Below are 18,631 nucleotides of genomic sequence, written 5' to 3'. Positions count from 1 at the left end.
AAAGATGGCAGGCATGATCTCAGAGTCAAGGGCAAGCCTTGATCTTAAATAAATGGGATTTCATGAAAAACTCACTACATTGACCTTTTTCTGATTTCGCTGTGGCCTGGTGGGAACTTTGTCATGGACTCACAGTGCAAGGATCAGCCTTGGGAACCTCCTAGGATACTCCGTTTAGAAGGGATAACGTTTTCAAGACACCGCACCTGTTGCTGGGGGTGGGGGCAGTGCTGGGCTAAGCCCCAGAAGCCAGGGTTCAAGTTCCAGCCTGGTTCCTGTGGCTGAAAGTTCACCCTCCGTGTCTCGGCACTGGCTCCTGCGGGGCCCCAGCCTCCTACTAACTGTGTGTGACCTTGGACAAGCCATTTACCTATCTAGGCCTATTTCTCACCTGCCAAGGGAGGGTGGTGGAGATCAGCACTGGCCTGCAGTAAGGTCCAGTAAACTGCAGCTGTGATTTCTTTTTAAGATTTTATTTATTTATTTGAGAGAGAGAGAGAGAGAGAATGGGCATGAACTGGGGAGGGGGGGCGAGCAGGGAGAGGGAGAAGCAGACTCCCTGCTGAGAGGGGAGCCCGACCCGGGCTCGATCCTGGGACCCTGAGATCATGACCTGAGCTGAAGTCAGATGCTTAACCAACCGAGCCACCTAGGCACCCCAGCACCTGTGATTATTACATGCAATAACTTCTTCCTGACCCTTTCTTTTGACTCTCATTTATTTTATAGATCATAAGGACCACCTGACTGAATCCTATCTAGACTTAAAGACGGTCAGAATGGAAAAAAATGTCCAGAAATTCTTGGACGCAAAACCTGATTTGCCAACTCTCTCAAGAATAGAGATCGGAGCGGTAACCAAAGAAAGTTTCTCTCTGCGGTGACACGTGGAGAGGGTGGGCGTGAGGGCAGACACTAGCCAGGTGCCCCGGCACGGCCTCACACGTCAGTGGCTTGGGGCCAGGCCTCCCTGGGAGGCCAGCGTCTGCGCCACCAGCTCGAGGCTTTGGCGAACCGGCAGCCCCATGTCTGAACAGAGAGGTTGCTCTCCATTTGTGCCCAGCGTGTTAAATCATTGCACTGACACCGGTCCAGAACAATCTCTGGTGGGCCCTCCTTTTCACACGATGTGTTATATCCTGCAGAAAATATTCAACAGGCTAATTTTTAACATTATGCCATGAGTTTGCCTGAAGTTTGCTTTGCACGGCAAACTGAGAAGCGTGAACACATAAAGAGCAGCTGGAGGGTTGATTAAGAGGACGCAAGTTCTAGAGTCAGAGGGCCCTGTGTCCGAATGCCAGCCCCGCCATCCGTGAGACCTCGGGTGGAATCTTAGCCTTTCTGGGCCTCCTCTGCCCAGCTGCGCACTGGTGAGAACCTAGAAGTGGCTGGTTTAAGTGCTGATCCCCGCGTCTGGCTCAGAGCAAACACTTAATAAATGATAGCTGTTATGATTGCTTAATAGTATTTAGATAGTGTCACTCAAGAAACCCTTCCTCTCTTAAGGGAAATAGTTTTATTTGCTAGGATTTTCAGAAGTGATTTGACTGTTACGTTGAAGGTGCCCTGTACCCTAAATGGATGTTTGATGGGTGCCTGATTGACACCTGACAATGGACCACTCGGGTCACGGTCAATCACGGGATCCGCTGGGCGTGGCTTGCTGCCACAGCTGGATCTACACCACGCAGAGGCTTTTATTTTATTTTATTTTTTTATTGTTATGTTAATCACCATACATTACATCATTAGTTTTTGATGTAGTGTTCCATGATTCATTGTTTGTGCATAACACCCAGTGCTCCACGCAGAATGTGCCCTCCTTAATACCCATCAACAGGCTAACCCATCCCCCCACGCCCCTCCCGTCTAGAACCCTCAGTTTGTTTTTCAGAGTCCATCGTCTCTCTTGGTTCGTCTCCCCCTCCGACTTACTCTCCTTCGTTCTTCCCCTCCACGCAGAGGCTTTTAGACCACGGAACAAAGTCATCCTATCTGTACCAACATTCTCCTGCACCATTTTTCTAGACATTTGCTAGGGATGTGAGTCTTCAGGAATGTGCTGGCTTTCTGGATAAGCCCTCATTCTCCGAGGTTGGAAGTGGAGAGACAGTCTCCGGGCGGGGAACTCAGCTGGCCATATCCTGACCTGCTTCCCAAGATTTACCTTCACCCTAGCACTGACCCTATGCCACCACCACCACCCCAGAGCAGGAGAGCCCCCAACCCTCTCGGAAGAGCTCAGTCCTCCAAGGCTGGCAATAATGCAAACTAAAAGAAGAGAAGGAGCAGGAGGAAGGCTCGCTGACATCTATTAAGTGTTTGCCGTGTGCCAGGCACTGAGCTAAGCTACCATTTATCATTCAGCCTGTTATCATTCAGCCCTCACAGCAGCCTTCTGTTGGAGTTACTGTCATGATCCCCATTCTACAGATAAGAAAAGTTAGGACTTCAGGCGGTCAGGTACCTCACCCAAGGTCACAGCATAATGACTGATGGACCCAGGACTGTGTCTAGCTCCCTGCTAGTCTGCAGAGGACGTGGGGACTGTGTGATTAAACCTCATCCACCAGATTCTGCCTTAGGTGACCCTCCATCAGGAAAAGAAGGGGAACCCGGAGCAGGGTACAGAGGACACCGCCCAGGGCTGGAGACGCTGAGTGGTACTTCAGGCTCTGTCATCCTCAAATCCCCTCCTTCACACTCAGCACTGTAGACGGAGAGACAAATAGCTCACGCTTATCTATCACAGTCACTTTCTGAGCCTTTATGTTTTTGTAGTTGGGTTTTTTTAATCTCAGAGGCTTACAGTGGGGTGCCAGCAAATGCTATGGGCCAAGAGACGCTCGGGGTGAGCACTTAAAACCCAGTTTGCTTTTTAGGGAGGTTTATTACAGTTATTTATGGTCTTCCAGACTCCCTGATCTGTCCGGTGGCTCTTCCGTACGGTCAGTAGGGACTTTCAGCAGCCAGCTGGCTGAGAGGGTGTTACTGAGGGTACAGCTGTGAACACCACTGGGCATTGTTTCGGCAGTGGGTCTGAAGGGATGCTCGCCCAGCAGGTTCCAGCACTAGGAGAAGGTTTGGCCAAATTTGGTGTATATGTACGGTATAGTTTCTGTTGCCTAAAATTGAGATTCTTTAATAAAAGGAGGAAAGCTATTTTCTCTGCCCGCTGTGTGCCAGGTGCCATGCTGGGCACAAGAAATGGAATAGTGAGCAAAAGCAACACGACCTCTGTTTTTATGAAGCTTGTCCTCTAGACTGGGGTTTCTCAACTTGAGCAGTACTGATAATTTGGGCCAGGTAATTCCTTGTTTGGGAGGCCATCTGATGTACTGTGGGATGTTTAGCAGCATCCTTGCTCTCCACCCTCCGGATGCCAGTAGCACTCCCCACCTCCAGCTGCAACAACCAAAATGTATCCCGGCATTGACAAAGGTCCTGGGGCATGGAGGGGAGGGTGGACAAAATCACCCTTGACTGAGAACCACTGGTCCAGAGGGAAGACAGTAAGTAACCAGAGAACAAGGCAAGTGAGAGTCATGTTCTGAAGGGTGGGAGCAGAGTTGCCAGAGAGCAGTTGACAGAGGAATCAGACGGGCTGGTCAGGAACTGAAAGGAAAATCAAGTCTCTCAAGTCAATCTTCGATAACTACGGTGTTTTATCTCCAGGATGCAGACATTCACAACGGCATGCCAAGAGAGTTTTCACTTCTTTTTTATTTCAGCCTCAGAATGGCCTTGCCAACTCAGCCATCCCAGCCATGGAAAAGTCAGGGAAAATGGATGTAGCTGAGGCTTTAGATCTCAGTGAAAAGCTGGTATGTACCTACAGCACCGTCCCCTCCTGTCCAAAGCTGGGTCCCCCACAGTCATCGTTAACCACCAGGGAGTATAACTAAACATCAGCCTCACACGCATATTTACTTGTAATAATAGCTCTGCAAGATCCATCTACTCTCCCAGCATGGGTCAGACATTACATAGTCCAATTCCTTGAAAACCTAGGTAGTTAGAATGAATGTTTATGTCTGTTGTCACTTTTCCTCCTGGTTCTCACGAAGGCATAGCATAAAGGGATGTGGAGTAAATGAAAGTCCTACTGAAAGCCCAGTGGCACTCGCTCCCAAGCATGGGTGTGTTCTCGGCAATTGTAGACAATGAACGACACAGAATTAGATGTTGGCTTCCTCAAAGCAGCCACCAGCAGCCTTGGGCCAGGCCTCTCATCTGCCAAACGCTTTCCTCGTAGTACATGGACATGAGCAAAACGCTCGGGAGTCTGATGAACATCAAGGACATGTCCGGTCACATATCCATGAAATACCTCTCTGCAAAAGAGAGAGAGAGAGTCAACCACCTCCGACAAAGAGACCTCGATCTGGTGTTTGATAAGATCACCCAACTCAAGAACCGGCTGGAGAGAAAAGAGGAGCTTTTGAGAGGATATGAAAAAGACATAGAACAGCTCAGGTACCGCCGGTGGCCCCCGCAGAAAGGACCAGGTGTCTGTTCTCGCGGCTGAACCTCGGGGCAGCAGCAGACCCGGGTCCAGGGCAGGCAGAGAGACCTTGGGGGCGGGGGGCGCAGGGGGCGATGACTAGGGCCCGACAGAGGCGAGTCTGTCCGTGAGAAAGCAGTGATTGAGGTGCTCAGTGTTCGTTCTGTCTCTCTCTCCACAAACAAGCTGCACCTTGTGTGCATTTTGACTTAGGACTCACCATCTGTACTTCCCATAGCTCACCCTATTCTAGTGGCCTCTGTTCCCCTACACCCTCCCTGGGAAATGGGGGGGGGTGGGTCTGGCAGCATACCCTCCTACTACACTTAGGCACCCGATGAGCTATTTATTCTCTCCTCTATGACCTAAATCTGCTTGCCACTAAGTTAGCCGCCGACGGAAGTATTCTGAGACTCTCCCAGGTTGGGGACATGGATGAGAAAGAGGATGGGGAAAAGAGCCTGTGTCTGTCCTGTGTGCTCAGGCAGAGCAAAGTGTCCGTGCAGATGTACCAGTCGCAGGTGGCAAAGCTGGAAGACAACATCTACAAAGAGGCGGAAGAGAAGGCTCTGCTGAAGGAGGCTCTGGGGCGCACAGAGCACCAGCTGCGCCAGGAGAAGAGAATCAACAGGGCCATCCGGCAGCAGAAGGTGAGGGGTCTTGCTTGGGGCAGAACCTCAGAGGCTGCAGCCCCTTGGTCCCCTTTAGAAAACAGCAAAGTGAGGGCTTGGGGGTCCGGGCAGCACAGAACACATTTACTGATGCAAAGGGAGGTGGCAGAATAGCTTTAACATCAGACACACTTAGCTTCAGACCCTAGCTCTACCACTTACTCTGTCATCCCAGGTGGATTCCTTAACCTCTCTGAAACTCACTCTCTAGCTCCTGTGTATCTTTGTAGCTATTGTTTGCATTTGTATTGTTCTTCTAGGTGGTAGGGATACATAGATGAACAAGCCATCTGTGAATAAAGATTTGGGTTCACTAGTCTGAGTGTATTTGATGGATGGATGGATGGATGGATGGATGGATGATGCCTGCCTCTGGATGACGCAGCCTGAGCGCCCGTTAGAGACTTTAAATCCTTAAATCAGCCTGGAGTCAGGTCTTTACCCGATTGTTGTGCACTAAGGGACGTCCTTTAAGGATCTTCAAGGACATCCATCCATCCATTCAAGGATGTCCCTGAAGATCCTTAAAGGACGTCCTTTAGTGCACAACAGAGGGGTAAAGAACTGACTCCAGGCTGATTTAAGGATTTAAAGTCTCTGTCTAATGGGTGCTCAGGCTGCGTCATCCAGGGGCAGGCACCCAGCCAGCCCAGAGCATTTGGGGAGTGCTTTCCAAGTGATGACATCTACGCTGAGTTGCAAAGGAGAATCTGAGTGTGTCCAGCAGAGGCATGGGCGGGTGTGCACCCCAGGCTCAGGCTCTGGGAACCCCAGAGGAAAGGCGGGAGGAGGAGAGAACTGCCTCCCAGCATGAACTTGGTAGTAGCATTGCCTTGAGAAACCAAGACTGGAGACTCGGGCTGGTGATCCAGCCACAAGCCCCCTCCTCCTCTCACCTTGTTATCTCCTCTGTCACATGGCACAGGAGTCAGTCCCGGGTTCAAATTCCGCCCCCTTCCACTTACTAACCCTGTGGCCTCATGCAAGTCCGGTCGCCTCTCTGAGGCTTGCTTCCTCACCGGTAAATAGGAGCTGACCGCGGGTGCCCTGCAGGGTTGTTGGGAAGACTGCACATGAGGCAGGTACTCTCCCTGTCCAAGCTCTTGCAGTGTGAACTCACGGGCCATGTGGTTTCGGGAGGTGAGGGACACCTAGAGGGACACTCTAAAGCATTGCCCAGGGCCTGGCACTCGGCAGGTGGACGCCGCTCTCCTCCATGTGGCCAGAAGCCTGCACATGTGGTGGCTCAGGCAAGCTCTGCCTCAGACGCAGCAGAGGTGTGGCTGACAGCCGGGCACGCGTGACCAGCACCCAGACGAGCGCTCCGGAAGCTCCCCAGCAGACCTGGGCCTGTCCCGTGGTCGGCAGAGGGGCTGTCCTGTCTTCTCCGCAGGTTACACCCATAACCCCTCACTCCCGCATTCATTTCCAAACCAGACTCTCCCTCATTCTTAACTCTTGCCGGAGGTAGAGCAGGTCCCAAGACTAAGAAAGATCAGGCAAACAAGGAAAATTACCATAACGGCCATCTCATGACCATCTATAGGCATGGGGCTCCCCCCGCGCTTTGCAGCACTGATTGGGGTTACTAATGCCTTGGTAGCCCAGCCTGGTAGCTATGATGACCCCCGTTTTACAGATGAGGAAACTGAGCCTCAGAAAGTTAAGAGACTTGCCCAAGTTCACACCGTAGCTGGTAAACAGAACCTAGACCTGGCCCCGGGACCACTGACCATAGTTCCTGTGTTCTGTGCTGGCCTCGCCCCATACTTCTCCTTGTAAATGTTAGTGCTCCTGACTCAGGCTGTGTGCTTGTGCACGCATGCTTGTATGCGTACAAGTATATAGAAGTGCATGCGCGTGTGCGCTGTGTGTTTCTGTGTGTATATTTGTATGTATGTGTGTGTGTGTGTGTGTGTGTGTGTGTGTGTACGTGTTGCCTGCATAAGCTCTAAGGAGGTCAAGCCATAGAAGGCTATAGAAGGGTGCCCTCCTCCCCAACTAGGAGGCACTGGTCAGATAAGTTCTTGCAGGAACCTGCCCTCCTCCATCCTGCAAACCTTCCAGACAACAGGCTCCACCGCTTGTAGCCCTAGAAATGAAAGCAGCCACCCTGCTCTGAGGGAGCCTCAGATGCGGGGTTTCTAGCATCCATGGCTCTGAATTAAACATCACAGGCTTCAGGCAAAGGACCATCTCCTTTCATACCAGCAAAGTCAGGGAGAGCTGGGCCAGTGACAGAGCTGACTTTTCCTTTGATGTGCCCTCTGGAGAGCTCACCCCTCCCTCAGGTGCCCCCCCCACCCCGCCCTAGGACTTGGCAGGCTAGTCCCCAAAACAGAAACACCAGACCACAGAATGGGACAGCAAAGGGCCCCAAAAAGGCCATTGTCATGTGCTGGCTAAAAATGTAAGAAAACCTGAGGATTTACATAATCAGGCTCTACATGCATTATTCACGAGCTGCCTCATTCATACACAATGCAAGGGCTGTGCCAGCCTGTTGGGCACTAGACATCCTTCTGTGCAGGAGGATCTAAAATGGCCAAGTTGACCCTGCGTCTGTGTCCCCAGAAGAGTGGGACCTGGGAATGTTCAAATTCTGGGAATTCACAATTTAGGGAAAGATTATGAAAAACCACAGCCACAATCATAGTAGTGCTGACTTTACTGAACCCTTCCCGAGTGGCAGGCACCTGCTCCACACTGCACGTGCTTCATCTCTCCCATCAACCCTGCAAGGAATGCTGGCACCCGGCCGCCCATTCAGAGAGGCTGACAGAGGGCAGCGGCACCCGGCTGCGCAGCAGCAGAAACGGGACTACCCCCCCCACCCCAGGCCTGCTGCCCTCCCCGACTCCAGTCCACTTCTGCACACCTGTTGCTCTCTGCTCCTCCCTTTCTAGCCTTAATGTTTCCAGTCTCATGTATCAAAGTTCACCCATTCATAGAGAAGTGGTTGAACCACTAGTTAATGAAATTACTACCCTTGAGCTTCCCGACCAGTACCCTCCTCAAAAAAAAAAAAAAAAAAAAAGATGTTTTAGTTTGAAGGTTTGAACATCTCTTCACCAGGCAGAACTTCCTGGATTCATACTTCCACACTCATACCTTTAGCTGTGACAATGAGACTGGATACAAAATGCCGGAAAAAGTTCAGTGCTGGGCGTTCACAGAGAACCTTGTGGTTATCAGCTGTGAACTTAGGAAGTTCACAGCGGGGTGGGGGAGGGGGGCGCTGGCGCTCCCTCCATCCGACAGAGGGACAATGACCGTGGCCCAGGCTGTGCTCAGTCTCATCCAGTGCCCCCATCCCTAGATAAGGCAGCTGTGACTCTCAAGAGTTCACAGGCGGCCTCTGGAGTCAAACAAAGAGGGTTTAAGCCCCACCTCTGGCCCCGAGTGACCCCGAGTAAAGTGGGTCACGCCTTGTATCTCAGAGTCCTGCACAACAACCACCAAAAATGATAACAACGGGGGGACCCGAGAGGGTTAAATGACATAATGCCGACAGAGCCCGGTGCCTGGCAAGCGTGGTTACCCTGGGAGAGAGAAAGGACAACTTTTGGACGGGTGGGGCGAGGCCTGCGTTTCTTCCAGAGAGCTCCCTGCCGGCTGACACCGGCGGCCAACCCCAAGACGCTTTCTCGGACCGCCTGGAGCCAGCGGCTTTTTTGCGAAGCTCTACTTTATAGTTGGTGAATACAGCTCGGGCTACGGCCAACAAGAGCTCAGATACTTTTGTGAATGGGTTAAAGCTGTTATTTTCACTAGGAAATTTTTAAGTGCACAGAAGCTGCCATTTGGAAGCACGCACTCCCCATCCTGGCCCTTTCTTAGGGCTTCAAGCGTGAGAAAGGCTCGAGTCTGGCTGGGGAAAGCCCCTCAGTTCTCCTGCCAATCAAACCTCCAGCCAATCAAAGCCTGGCCCAGGGGCGTGGCCACAGCGTTGCCAGGTGGTGTCGGCGGGGGGCGGGGCTGGACCGTCCCGGCGCTTAATTAGCTCAGATCCCTTGTCTGGAAGGCGAGAGTCAAGGCGGCTCCTCCCTCAGTGCGTTCGCTTCAAGCAGAGCCCGGTACAAGCTCTTTCGCACCCAGAACTACTCAATACAAGCGCCCATACATCATCGATATCATCACTATCTTATTTAAATCACGATTTTCCAAAATTTTCTTGGGCCCAAGCATTCGCGAGATCCAGGTTTCCTCAGTGCCACTTGCGGGATTTTGACCGAGACCTAGGAACCGGTCGGTGGTGTGTGGGATGGGAACGGGTGCTCGGCGCTCTTTGGCCCCCGCAAGCATGAGAAAGTAAAATGTGGTGAGGGCGCTATAGCGGGTGGAGGGAGGATGGCGACCCTCTCCGCCCTTCATCCTCTGCCCACCAATTCCAGTGCGCCCCAGTGGCTCCCAGAAACCTCGGAGGTGTGTCCCAGAACGAAACAGGACAGGTCACACTAAACGCTCTCTTGCTCGCCTAATATTTTCACTCAGGAACGTTTAGAGGATCGCGAACAGAGAAATGCAAAAGAATCAACACCTTGCAACTGTTCCTTCAAAGAGAAAGAGAGGCAGGTATGGAGAGGTCTTCTGATGTCGCAGCCGGACACAAGATAGATACAGTAGGTTCAAAGGGTAGAACCCGGTGGGGTATAGAAGCCAGCTGGTGCCCTGCCAGGAATACCCACACACCTCCACCCCCACCCGGTTCCCTCCCCCAACCCCAGCCCCTGCCCCTCCCTTGCGTGCAGTCTGAGCAAATGAACCTAAGAGACAGGCAAGCATCCAACCCACTATCCGGAGGTAAAGCCCCGGAGGGCAGGCAAGTGTAGTTTTGGCTAAACAACCACCCTAGGCACTGAGTGATCTGGGGACTTGGAGACAGGTCCTAAGAAAAGAAGAGAGAAGTGGGAGCCCCAGGAACCCCTGCCCTAAGAGCGAAATAAGTGGGTACAAGAAGGGGAGGAAAGTAGGCACAAAATGGAGCCAGGAGTGAGGAGGAAGGTGCCAACTCTACTGACCTTCTTACCTGCCAAGGGGGAAAGCACACTTGACTGGGCTTTCTGGCAGCCAGTGGGATCTGGAAAACCCAGAGCTCACAGTGTCCAGGAGATACAATGGGTGCAATGCTCGGAAGTGTTCTGAGAATAAGGACGGTACTGGATTTTCCACTAGAGAGGACACTGTGTGATATAATGAATAACATCTCTGAGAAGAACAGCGTAGTGTTGGCTGGGCCATGTCTGAGGACAGCTCTTGAGACAGGCTGGTGTCATTACAGCCCAGGGAGTTCAGGAAAGTTCAGGAAAAGCAGGTGTGCGGGGGCCAGGATCTGTGCCCTTCAGTGTTCAGCCATCCACTGATGGGATTTAATCCAAGGAAGATATTTTGGAGCAATGCTCAAACTGGGGTTCCCTGGAGCCCCTGGGTGCCATGGAAGAGTGTGACTCTCAACATACCCCCTACGCGCCCCCCCCACACACACACAAAGACCCTGTTTCCCCAGGAAAAGTTCTCCTTTATCTGTTTTATATTCCAAGTTCCTCACGGGATTTTGCTTAAATCTACTGCGGTGGGGGGGGGGGGGTCGGGGGGAGGTGGGGGGGAAGGATGGGAGGTTGCTGGTTTAAAAAGTCCTGCTTTACAATTATCCTGGAGTTTGGTTGGTGACTGTCTTCTAAGCTTAGCTCCTCTCAACTGAGCCTGTGATAAATGTTGAGAGGCTGCAGGCCCAAGGCCTTCTCAGTGAAAAATGCCCAGAGGGCAATTCAGTTAACTACAGGCCCCTCAGCCTTCTTAGACAGTTACTGTAAGGGCACGTTGGCACCCTTCTGCGGGAATGGAAGAGACAAATACCCATGCCCTCTCCAAAAGATGGCAAGCTGGGGCCTCCCTGCTCACTCCCTCCATGACTTTTGTGAATACCCAATAGAGTTGCCAGAGCTAAGGACAAGCAAAACAAAACAGGATGCCCAGTTAAATTTGAATTTCAGATAAACAACAGTTATTCAGTATAAGTATGTCCCAAATATTTCATGAGACATACTTAGACTAAAAAAAAATTATTTCTTTCCACTCTAGAAGTCAAATTTCGCAGGGCATCCTGTATTTCATCTGGCAACCCCACCAACAACTCTGTACTGAGCACCAACTGGAAGCCAAGAGGGTAGGCTCTGAAGAACATGTCACAAAATGGCAGCCCAGCATTTCATTTGGCTCACGGGTTTTCTTTTTTTTTGGGGGGGGGGTCTTTTTTTAAGTAACATTTCCAAACAGGGCACTTACACAAAATACTCTGGATGTCCAGCTTCTCTGTGCAACTTGGAAGATCTGGGGCTTCTAGGCCCATAGTCTCGCAACCACCATCTTCTAGGCCCCTTAGAAAAGCACTGGGCTTGTGGGTTTGCCGCCTTCCCCACCCAGCTCACTCCACCCACTGCTTTTACTTCCCCAGCCCCTGTAGGCGGCTGGTTAGCGCCTCCCGCAGAGGCTCGGGACTCTCTGAGAGACACCCTCTTCCTGACACCACTGCACCATCACCTGCTGGAGTGTCAGTCTGTGAGGGAGGCCTAGCCCGCTCTCACTGTCATGTGCCCAGCATGCCTAGGACATGCTCTTTTTTCAGCGAACTGTCCAAAGGTGCAGGGTCTCGAGGAGACCAGGATCAGCAACAGTCATCAACCCCCAGGGGAAGGGCAAGCTCCAGATTTGCCATGATGCTGGCTCCCAAGCAGGTGCCCGCCGTCCCTGACAGGGAAGCCAGCCACTTGTGGCTTCATCATTCCCCGGGCGTTGGGATGCTGGGTAGAAACCCGCGTCTTCATCTTCTTCTGTTGATCTGGGAGGCTCTGCTTCCACCCAAAGCTGATTTGTCCCCCAAGAGGACTGCAATAATCCTCCAGGGACCCTTGCTTGACAAGGCTCCTCCTCTCAGATTCCTCTGGAATCCGGAGCAGAGATCCCTAAGGAGCTCAGCAGGACAGTAGAGCAGCACCTGAAAACCAGGCCCCCTTCTGCAGAAGCACATCCTCACCGCGCCCCCCCATCCCTAGGAAAGCCCAACATTTCATCCAAATGGGTAACATCTGAAAGTGGAGGGAGAAAAAAAAATAAAAACACTTTTCTCTGATGCAAAAGGGAAAGAAGAACATAAGCTAAATGTTGTCAATATTCCTTCTGTATTCAAGAGGCGAATGTTTGTAGAGACAGTGAAGAACAAGATGCAGAATTCAAGTCCCCAGGTAAGCTAGAAGGAGAAAGAAAACAGTAGGACGTCAGCAGGAAACCCAGGTTGACAATAATACCCCCTCTGTTATGTACTGAGCGTTTAGTACGTGCCAGGCACAGAGCTATGCACTCGACAGGCATTATATCTCATTCAGTCTTCACAACAACACTAGGGGTACGTATTGTTTTAATCCTCCATTAGCAGAGGAGGTGTCTGAAGTTCAGAGACTTTACGTTATTTGTCTAGAGCCGTACAGCTAAATAAGGGAGCTGGAACCCGTTGCAGATCTGGACACCCACCCAGGTGAGCCCTGCCTCTCCCCTCCTTTAGGTAACCAACTTCCAGATACTAAACCTGATACATTTCGGATGCGTTTTCTCTTGAATTACAAGGAAGCATCCTCTAGAACACTCTTTTTTAAGAGTTGGGAATCAAGACTCCGAAATTTTAAACATGTTGAAACATTGCCATTCACAATTCAACCCTAGAACTGGAATTGACCCAACCACATTCCCACTTTGCAGAAAGTAGAGGTGAGCTCTCAGGAAGCTTGAAAGCTAAACGCGTTGCAGTGAAATGGGAAACAGGAGCCATATTCGAGTTTGATAAAAGGCCACAATAATTCCGAGGCAACAAAATTATCATTAAAAAAAACGAAGATATTCTAGGTAAGGGACATGTTGGGAAAACAGAAGCCTCTTCTCAACCCACACCCTTTTTCTAATTCTGGAAGGTGGTTACTACCCAGAGCAGGATGTGAAGAGGAAAGAGTGTCCTCTGAGACCTTCGCCAGCCTGCCAAGTGGGAATGAGTGGGAGGTTTGTCACTTACTCACCCATATACGGGGTTGAGCCAGGAGCAGGCAGGAACCGCCCTGCAGGGAGGGCTTGTCTGAGGACCACCTGGGAATGTGAGATAACAGAGGCGATGCCAGGATGGGCCCTAGATGTTGTAGGCACCTTGTGCTTCTCTGAGCTGTGGAGCTCCCCGGAATTTCAGGCCGCCTCTGGGCATCACAGAATGTGGCAGATGGTGCTCCGGCTAAGAGCAAAGCGTGAGCTTGCCATTCTCCCAAACCCCGAGCCCAAGCTTAGAGGTTTGGTGTCTAGGATCTCCTCGGTACAGAAAGGTCTTCATGGTCCTTACGAAGTGCGGCTTGGGCGTCCCCTTTCTCTACAGTGTGCCTTGAGTCCTTAGAGGGAAGGAGTCGCCGTGAGCACCGTGAAAAAAACAGGACATGTAAAATCTGCTTTTCATTCTTGCCCTCTCATAAAGAGTCTCCATCCCTAGCGAGCCTCAGAAATGGTGCCTCCTCCCTCTTTGAGGGCCTCTGGGTTTTTGTTTTCTGTCCTTCCTAATGCCCTTCAGTGATTGTATATTGATTTCTATTGCAGCTAAAAGGCATTTATAGTTGTTTGGGAGTTGTATGCTAAGGGGGAACATCTTCTAGTTAACAAGTATTTATTGGCGACCTAGTCTAGGCCACAGGCCGCCCTCAGCAGGGGGGATGGAGGGGTGGACAAAAAGGTATTGTCCTAGCAGCCCTCATTCATTCCAGGAATAGTTACTGAGAACCTACAACATCGCAGGTACTGTCCAGGCGTTGGGGTTCAATCAGGAATTCTCAGTGGGGGCAGGACCACCCCTGAGAGGGCGAAAATTATTTTTGTAATGTCTAAAGCACACACATATCTGTCATATTAAAATTTCATGGGGGCGGGAGCAACTAAGAAATGGGAGTCTGAGGAGGCTCCTTAGTGCAGGACAATAATGAGAACAAGGGGGAGCAACGCAGGCTTAAATCAAAGGAGAGACACACGAAATCCCCTGCCTTTCTAGCTTCCATTCTTGGACATTTTTTTTTTCAGTAAATACAGTGATGGTTCAATAATTACCTGGCACACAATGCTTTGGGAACAAAGGTCAGTTGCCTGAGTTCAGGAGCAGATTTCACAAGGACTCACTCAGTCCAGGGGCCAGGAGAGGCCTCCCCAGGAGGAGTGACGTAAACAGCCCTGAGACTGGGTGGGAATGGGAGGGGACTTTCTGGAGCTTGCAGTCCCCTCAAGCAGCCACTCCAGTGTGTCCTGAGTTCATCTCCCCCTGGGTGTCGCCATTTAATGGCCCAGCTTCTATCCCTGACCTTTCTTTCTTTTTTTTTTTTTTAAGTCTTTATTTGTTTGAGAGAGAGAGAGAGAGAGAGAGCACACGAGTGGGGGAGAGGGGCAGAGGCGGAGGGAGAAGCAGGCTCCCCGCTGAGCAGGGAGCCCGATGCGGGACTGGGTCCCAGGACCCTGGGATCATGACCTGAGCCGAAGGCAGATGCTTAACCGACTGAGCCACCCAGGCGCCCCTAGCCCGGACCTTTCATTTCAAGGGTGAGGCGTGTGGTTCCCAGACACAGAAGCCTAAGGCATGGTGCTCACCTGCGGTCCCTGTTCAGGAAGGGTGCTGCAAGCCTTCCCAGCCCTTCCCCCAAACTGCTCCAGTGTCCTTCTCTTCCCCGGTCATCCCTCTGCCTTCTGCTTTCCCCAACCTTGTCACTCCAAAAGTGGAGCAAAGCTTGCTTGCTCTGAGGCGCTTGCTACCCCAAGCTCCCGGCCGACCTACGGGTCGGCCTCTCTCTCCCTCCCTCCTCCTCTCTCTCTGTAATGACGTAGAGATGCCGGGACCAGGCACTCTTTATTTTTAACCAACTCCCTGGCTCCGACCCTGATGGCCGACTTCACGACAGGTCAGGGCACTGGAATTTGGGAACCACCCACAGCCAGCAATTTTATGGAAAATCAAATAAAAAGGGATATAAAGGGAAGGCGGTTTGGGGGAGGCTTTTTTGACATATGCTGTCTGTTTTCATTTTCACTGGGCATTCCGACCCAGATTTACTTGGTAAGCTTGTGTAGAGAAGCTAGCCCTTCTCACCCTGAAATGATTTTGGATGCAGTCTCAAATCACCTTCAAGATCCCCTGTCAGCCACTGGCACAGACCTCCTAAGTGAAAAGAGCTCAAGAGATGGTCCTAGAAGTCCCTTCCTTTAAAATCCACCCAGAGGGGCGCCTGGGAGGCTCAGTCCATTAAGCGTCTGCCTTGGCTTCAGGTCATGATCCCAGGGTCCTGGAATCGAGTCCCGCATCGGGCTCCTTGGTCAGTAGGGAGCCTGCTTCTCCCTCTGCCTGCCGCTCCCCCTGCTTGTATTCCCTCTCTCTCCCATTCTGACAAATAAATAAAATCTTAAATAAAATAAAATAAAATCCACCCTGAATCTTCTCCTGAGGAAGCCAGGATGGGTATTCTGGTCCCATTTGACAGATGAGGAAACCGAGAGTCATGCAGTAAGTGGCCAAGCTCAAACCTGACGACCCACCAGCCCTCTCCAACCCTCCCACCCCACCCCCAGGAGTATGTGACCTTGTGACTGGAGTCAAACACTTGCAGGAAGTAGGGCTGGATTTGGAGCCTGTTGGAAAGAAACATGCAAATTATGATCCCATGTATGTGCAGAAGAGTGTGAGAGGGAGATGCTTGGGTTGCAACTAAGGGAAACCTGCTCAGAAACAGGGAGGGGTGTGTTTATAGGGGGTACAGGAATCCATGTGTCATGAGAACGAAGGGCTGAAAGAGGCTCCCGCCTCTAAAGAGAACTGGTAAGTCCCAGGTCCCGGGCATCAGCTCACACACACACACACACACACACACACACACACACACACACACACACACACATGCTCATATACCGTATTCCTTCTCTGCGTCTCCCTGTACCGGCTCATCTCTTCTCTCTCCAGTTATCCCACTGCAAGAGATGACCTCACCACCCCGCCGTTTAAAGGACCAGCCCAGGGAGCGAGTAGCATCTCAGAGCCCATAACCCCAAATCCTGGGCGCGATCATATGCAAAGCACAGCCCGTGCCAAGTATCCAATCAACTGTGACCAGGGATAGCGTCACACTCGGGGCGGCTGGGAGACGGAGGGGCGGTGCTCGGAAAGGGCCTAGACCCTAGACAGAAGACACACACAGCTCAGTAAGAGCTTTCGAGGAGAAAGAAACTCCATCACAATGAATATGCCCAGCATAAGAAGCTCCGAGTTTCAAAAGCACAAAAATGTAAAAAGGGAAACTGTTATTTGTGTATCTGGAAGCATGTACACCACAACAGTCATAATGCTTACCTTTGGGTAGTGGGATAATTGTGGATCATTTTAGCTTCTAAAGCTAAAATACGCATCCCTCTCTCTCTCTCTCTCTCTCTCCCTCCCTTCTCCTCTCTCTCTATAATTATAAATATATAATTTTTTTACAGCAAACATTTTATTTTGAGTAAAAAAAAAATCATTTGAGTGGAACATTTTGGGATCTTGCCACAATTATAGAGTTTGTGCGTTTGTTTTTTCTTGTTCATTGAAGGTTGGATCCAGAAAAGCCGCCCCAAAGATGGACCAAGAGAGGGAGACGTTGAAGAAAGACACATCCAGCCAATCCAGCCAGAGCCTTCTGTTTTCTAAGCCTGGTAACAGGAGCTAGAAATGTCATCCCATCGGGCCTTGCGTGATCCTCTGTGAGTCACGTGGGTGACTCTTCTGTGTCAAAATACTAAGACGCTTTTATAGGACTTTAAAGGTTGTTACCCTAGTATGTTGCTGCCTAGACTGGTGTTTGCACAATGCTGTATTATGGAGCATGCAGGAATAGACGTTCTTTTTAGAATTACTTACAGATGTGCACATGCGGAGAATGTAAGTTTCAAGCCCAGGCTCCTAGGCTTGGGGGACACAATTATGTGGCGCCACATCTGAGTTGTGACGTACCCACACATCCACCTCCGTGGAACTGCAAGAAACCCACCACTGGCAAAACCGAAGATGTATACTGGGGCCACAGGACAGAATGGCAGCCTCGGGGCCAAGGCTGAGGCCATGGTAGAGCACATTTATATCTAAGTTTATTATAATAAATTTAGCATGCCTAGTCATCTTATTGCTTCCATCATAATGACTGACATTTATGTGGCACTCTGCAATTTTCAAAATGCTTCTCACCTAATCCTCCCCCAAACCCTGGGAAGTAAATAGTATTCTGATCCCCATTTTACAGATGAAGAAGATAAGGTCCAGAGAGGTTAAATTGCCTGTCTAAAATCATGAATCACTAAATTCAAAAGTTGGGTCCGGAACCCAGTTTCTGACTCCCATCCCATCCTGCCCATTCGGCTGCATGAGGGGTTCAGGCGCCAGCCTCCTGAGCAGGACAGACCCTAGTACCCGGTCCCGGAAGAGCACACGCTGCCCAGGTGGACACACCCCTTTATCACCGTGTTTGTAGAGACCCTCATTCTTGCTCCCGGGTCCTGCCCTCTCCCCGTCCATCGGTCCCCTTGCCTTTCTGGTGTGGCCAGGACCGCCAAACAAAATGGGAGGAAGAGCCAGAAGTCATGAATATCGTTTCTTTTTTATTTTTAAAAAGCCACAATAAAAATATTTTGCTATCTTAAAACCAAATGGATTCTTTATACTGATTAAAACTAGAAGGAGGGGCGCCTGGGTGGCTCAGTCGTTAAGGGTCTGCCTTCGGCTCAGGTCATGATCCCAGGGTCCTGGGGATCACCAGGGCGCCGCATTGGGCTCCCTGCTCAGCGGGTAATCTGTTTCTCCCTCTCCCACTCCCCCTGCTTGTGTTCTCTCTCTCACTGTGTCTCTCTCTGTCAAATAAATAAATTTAAAAGAAAAAAAATCTTTAAAACTAGAAGGAAATAGGAAAAGTTCTTGGTGTGATATTCCATTGAAGGTACATTTTACACAGGGCTAGGATCTAAAGTCAGTGAGAAAAGTGCGCATTACCTGACCTTAAAAACACTCTTGAAAACCCTGGAAAATATCCATAAAGAACATCATGGTATTACCAATACTGTACCATATCCCCAAAGTCCAAAACAGCAAGTTTTTCTCCAGCACCAGAAAAGATCACTTAGTTAGGCAGCCGTTCAGGTAGCTGGCTCGTGTTTGGAAGCCAAATCGTGTGCAAAAAGATGTTTTTTGTTGATCGAACATGTATATTTGCAATTGCAAAAGTCAAATACAATGCCCGTGTGACTCCACTGTATTTTACATCTTCCAAGGACGTGTCAATTTTTATCCTATCAACCTTAAAACCCATGATGGCAATTTCTTCTCTCCGCTCCTCAAACTAGGTATATCATTTTGACAGTGTCTCCTCAGCCACGCCCC

General features: G+C 50.6%; 1 protein-coding gene across 1 annotated transcript in view; it reads left to right on the top strand.

The window, feature by feature from the left end:
* The window catches only part of FHAD1 (forkhead associated phosphopeptide binding domain 1), a 122,225-nt gene extending 105,294 nt beyond the window's left edge, over window positions 1-16,931 (top strand). The window contains 7 exon segments of the mRNA XM_088022606.1: window positions 730-854; window positions 3,735-3,827; window positions 4,259-4,479; window positions 4,992-5,157; window positions 9,673-9,753; window positions 12,366-12,419; window positions 16,815-16,931. Coding sequence (XP_087878732.1) covers window positions 730-854; window positions 3,735-3,827; window positions 4,259-4,479; window positions 4,992-5,157; window positions 9,673-9,753; window positions 12,366-12,419; window positions 16,815-16,931 — 857 coding nt within the window.
* Window positions 16,932-18,631: the final 1,700 nt, after the last annotated feature.

The sequence above is a fragment of the Eumetopias jubatus genome, unplaced genomic scaffold (genome assembly GCF_037043125.1).
Source record: "Eumetopias jubatus isolate StellerSeaLion01/CBP00866 unplaced genomic scaffold, mEumJub1_p1.0 scaffold_4, whole genome shotgun sequence".
NCBI classification, from domain to species: domain Eukaryota; kingdom Metazoa; phylum Chordata; class Mammalia; order Carnivora; family Otariidae; genus Eumetopias; species Eumetopias jubatus.
Note: the sequence above shows the minus strand (reverse complement) of the source record. Positions and strands in the feature narration are given on the sequence as shown.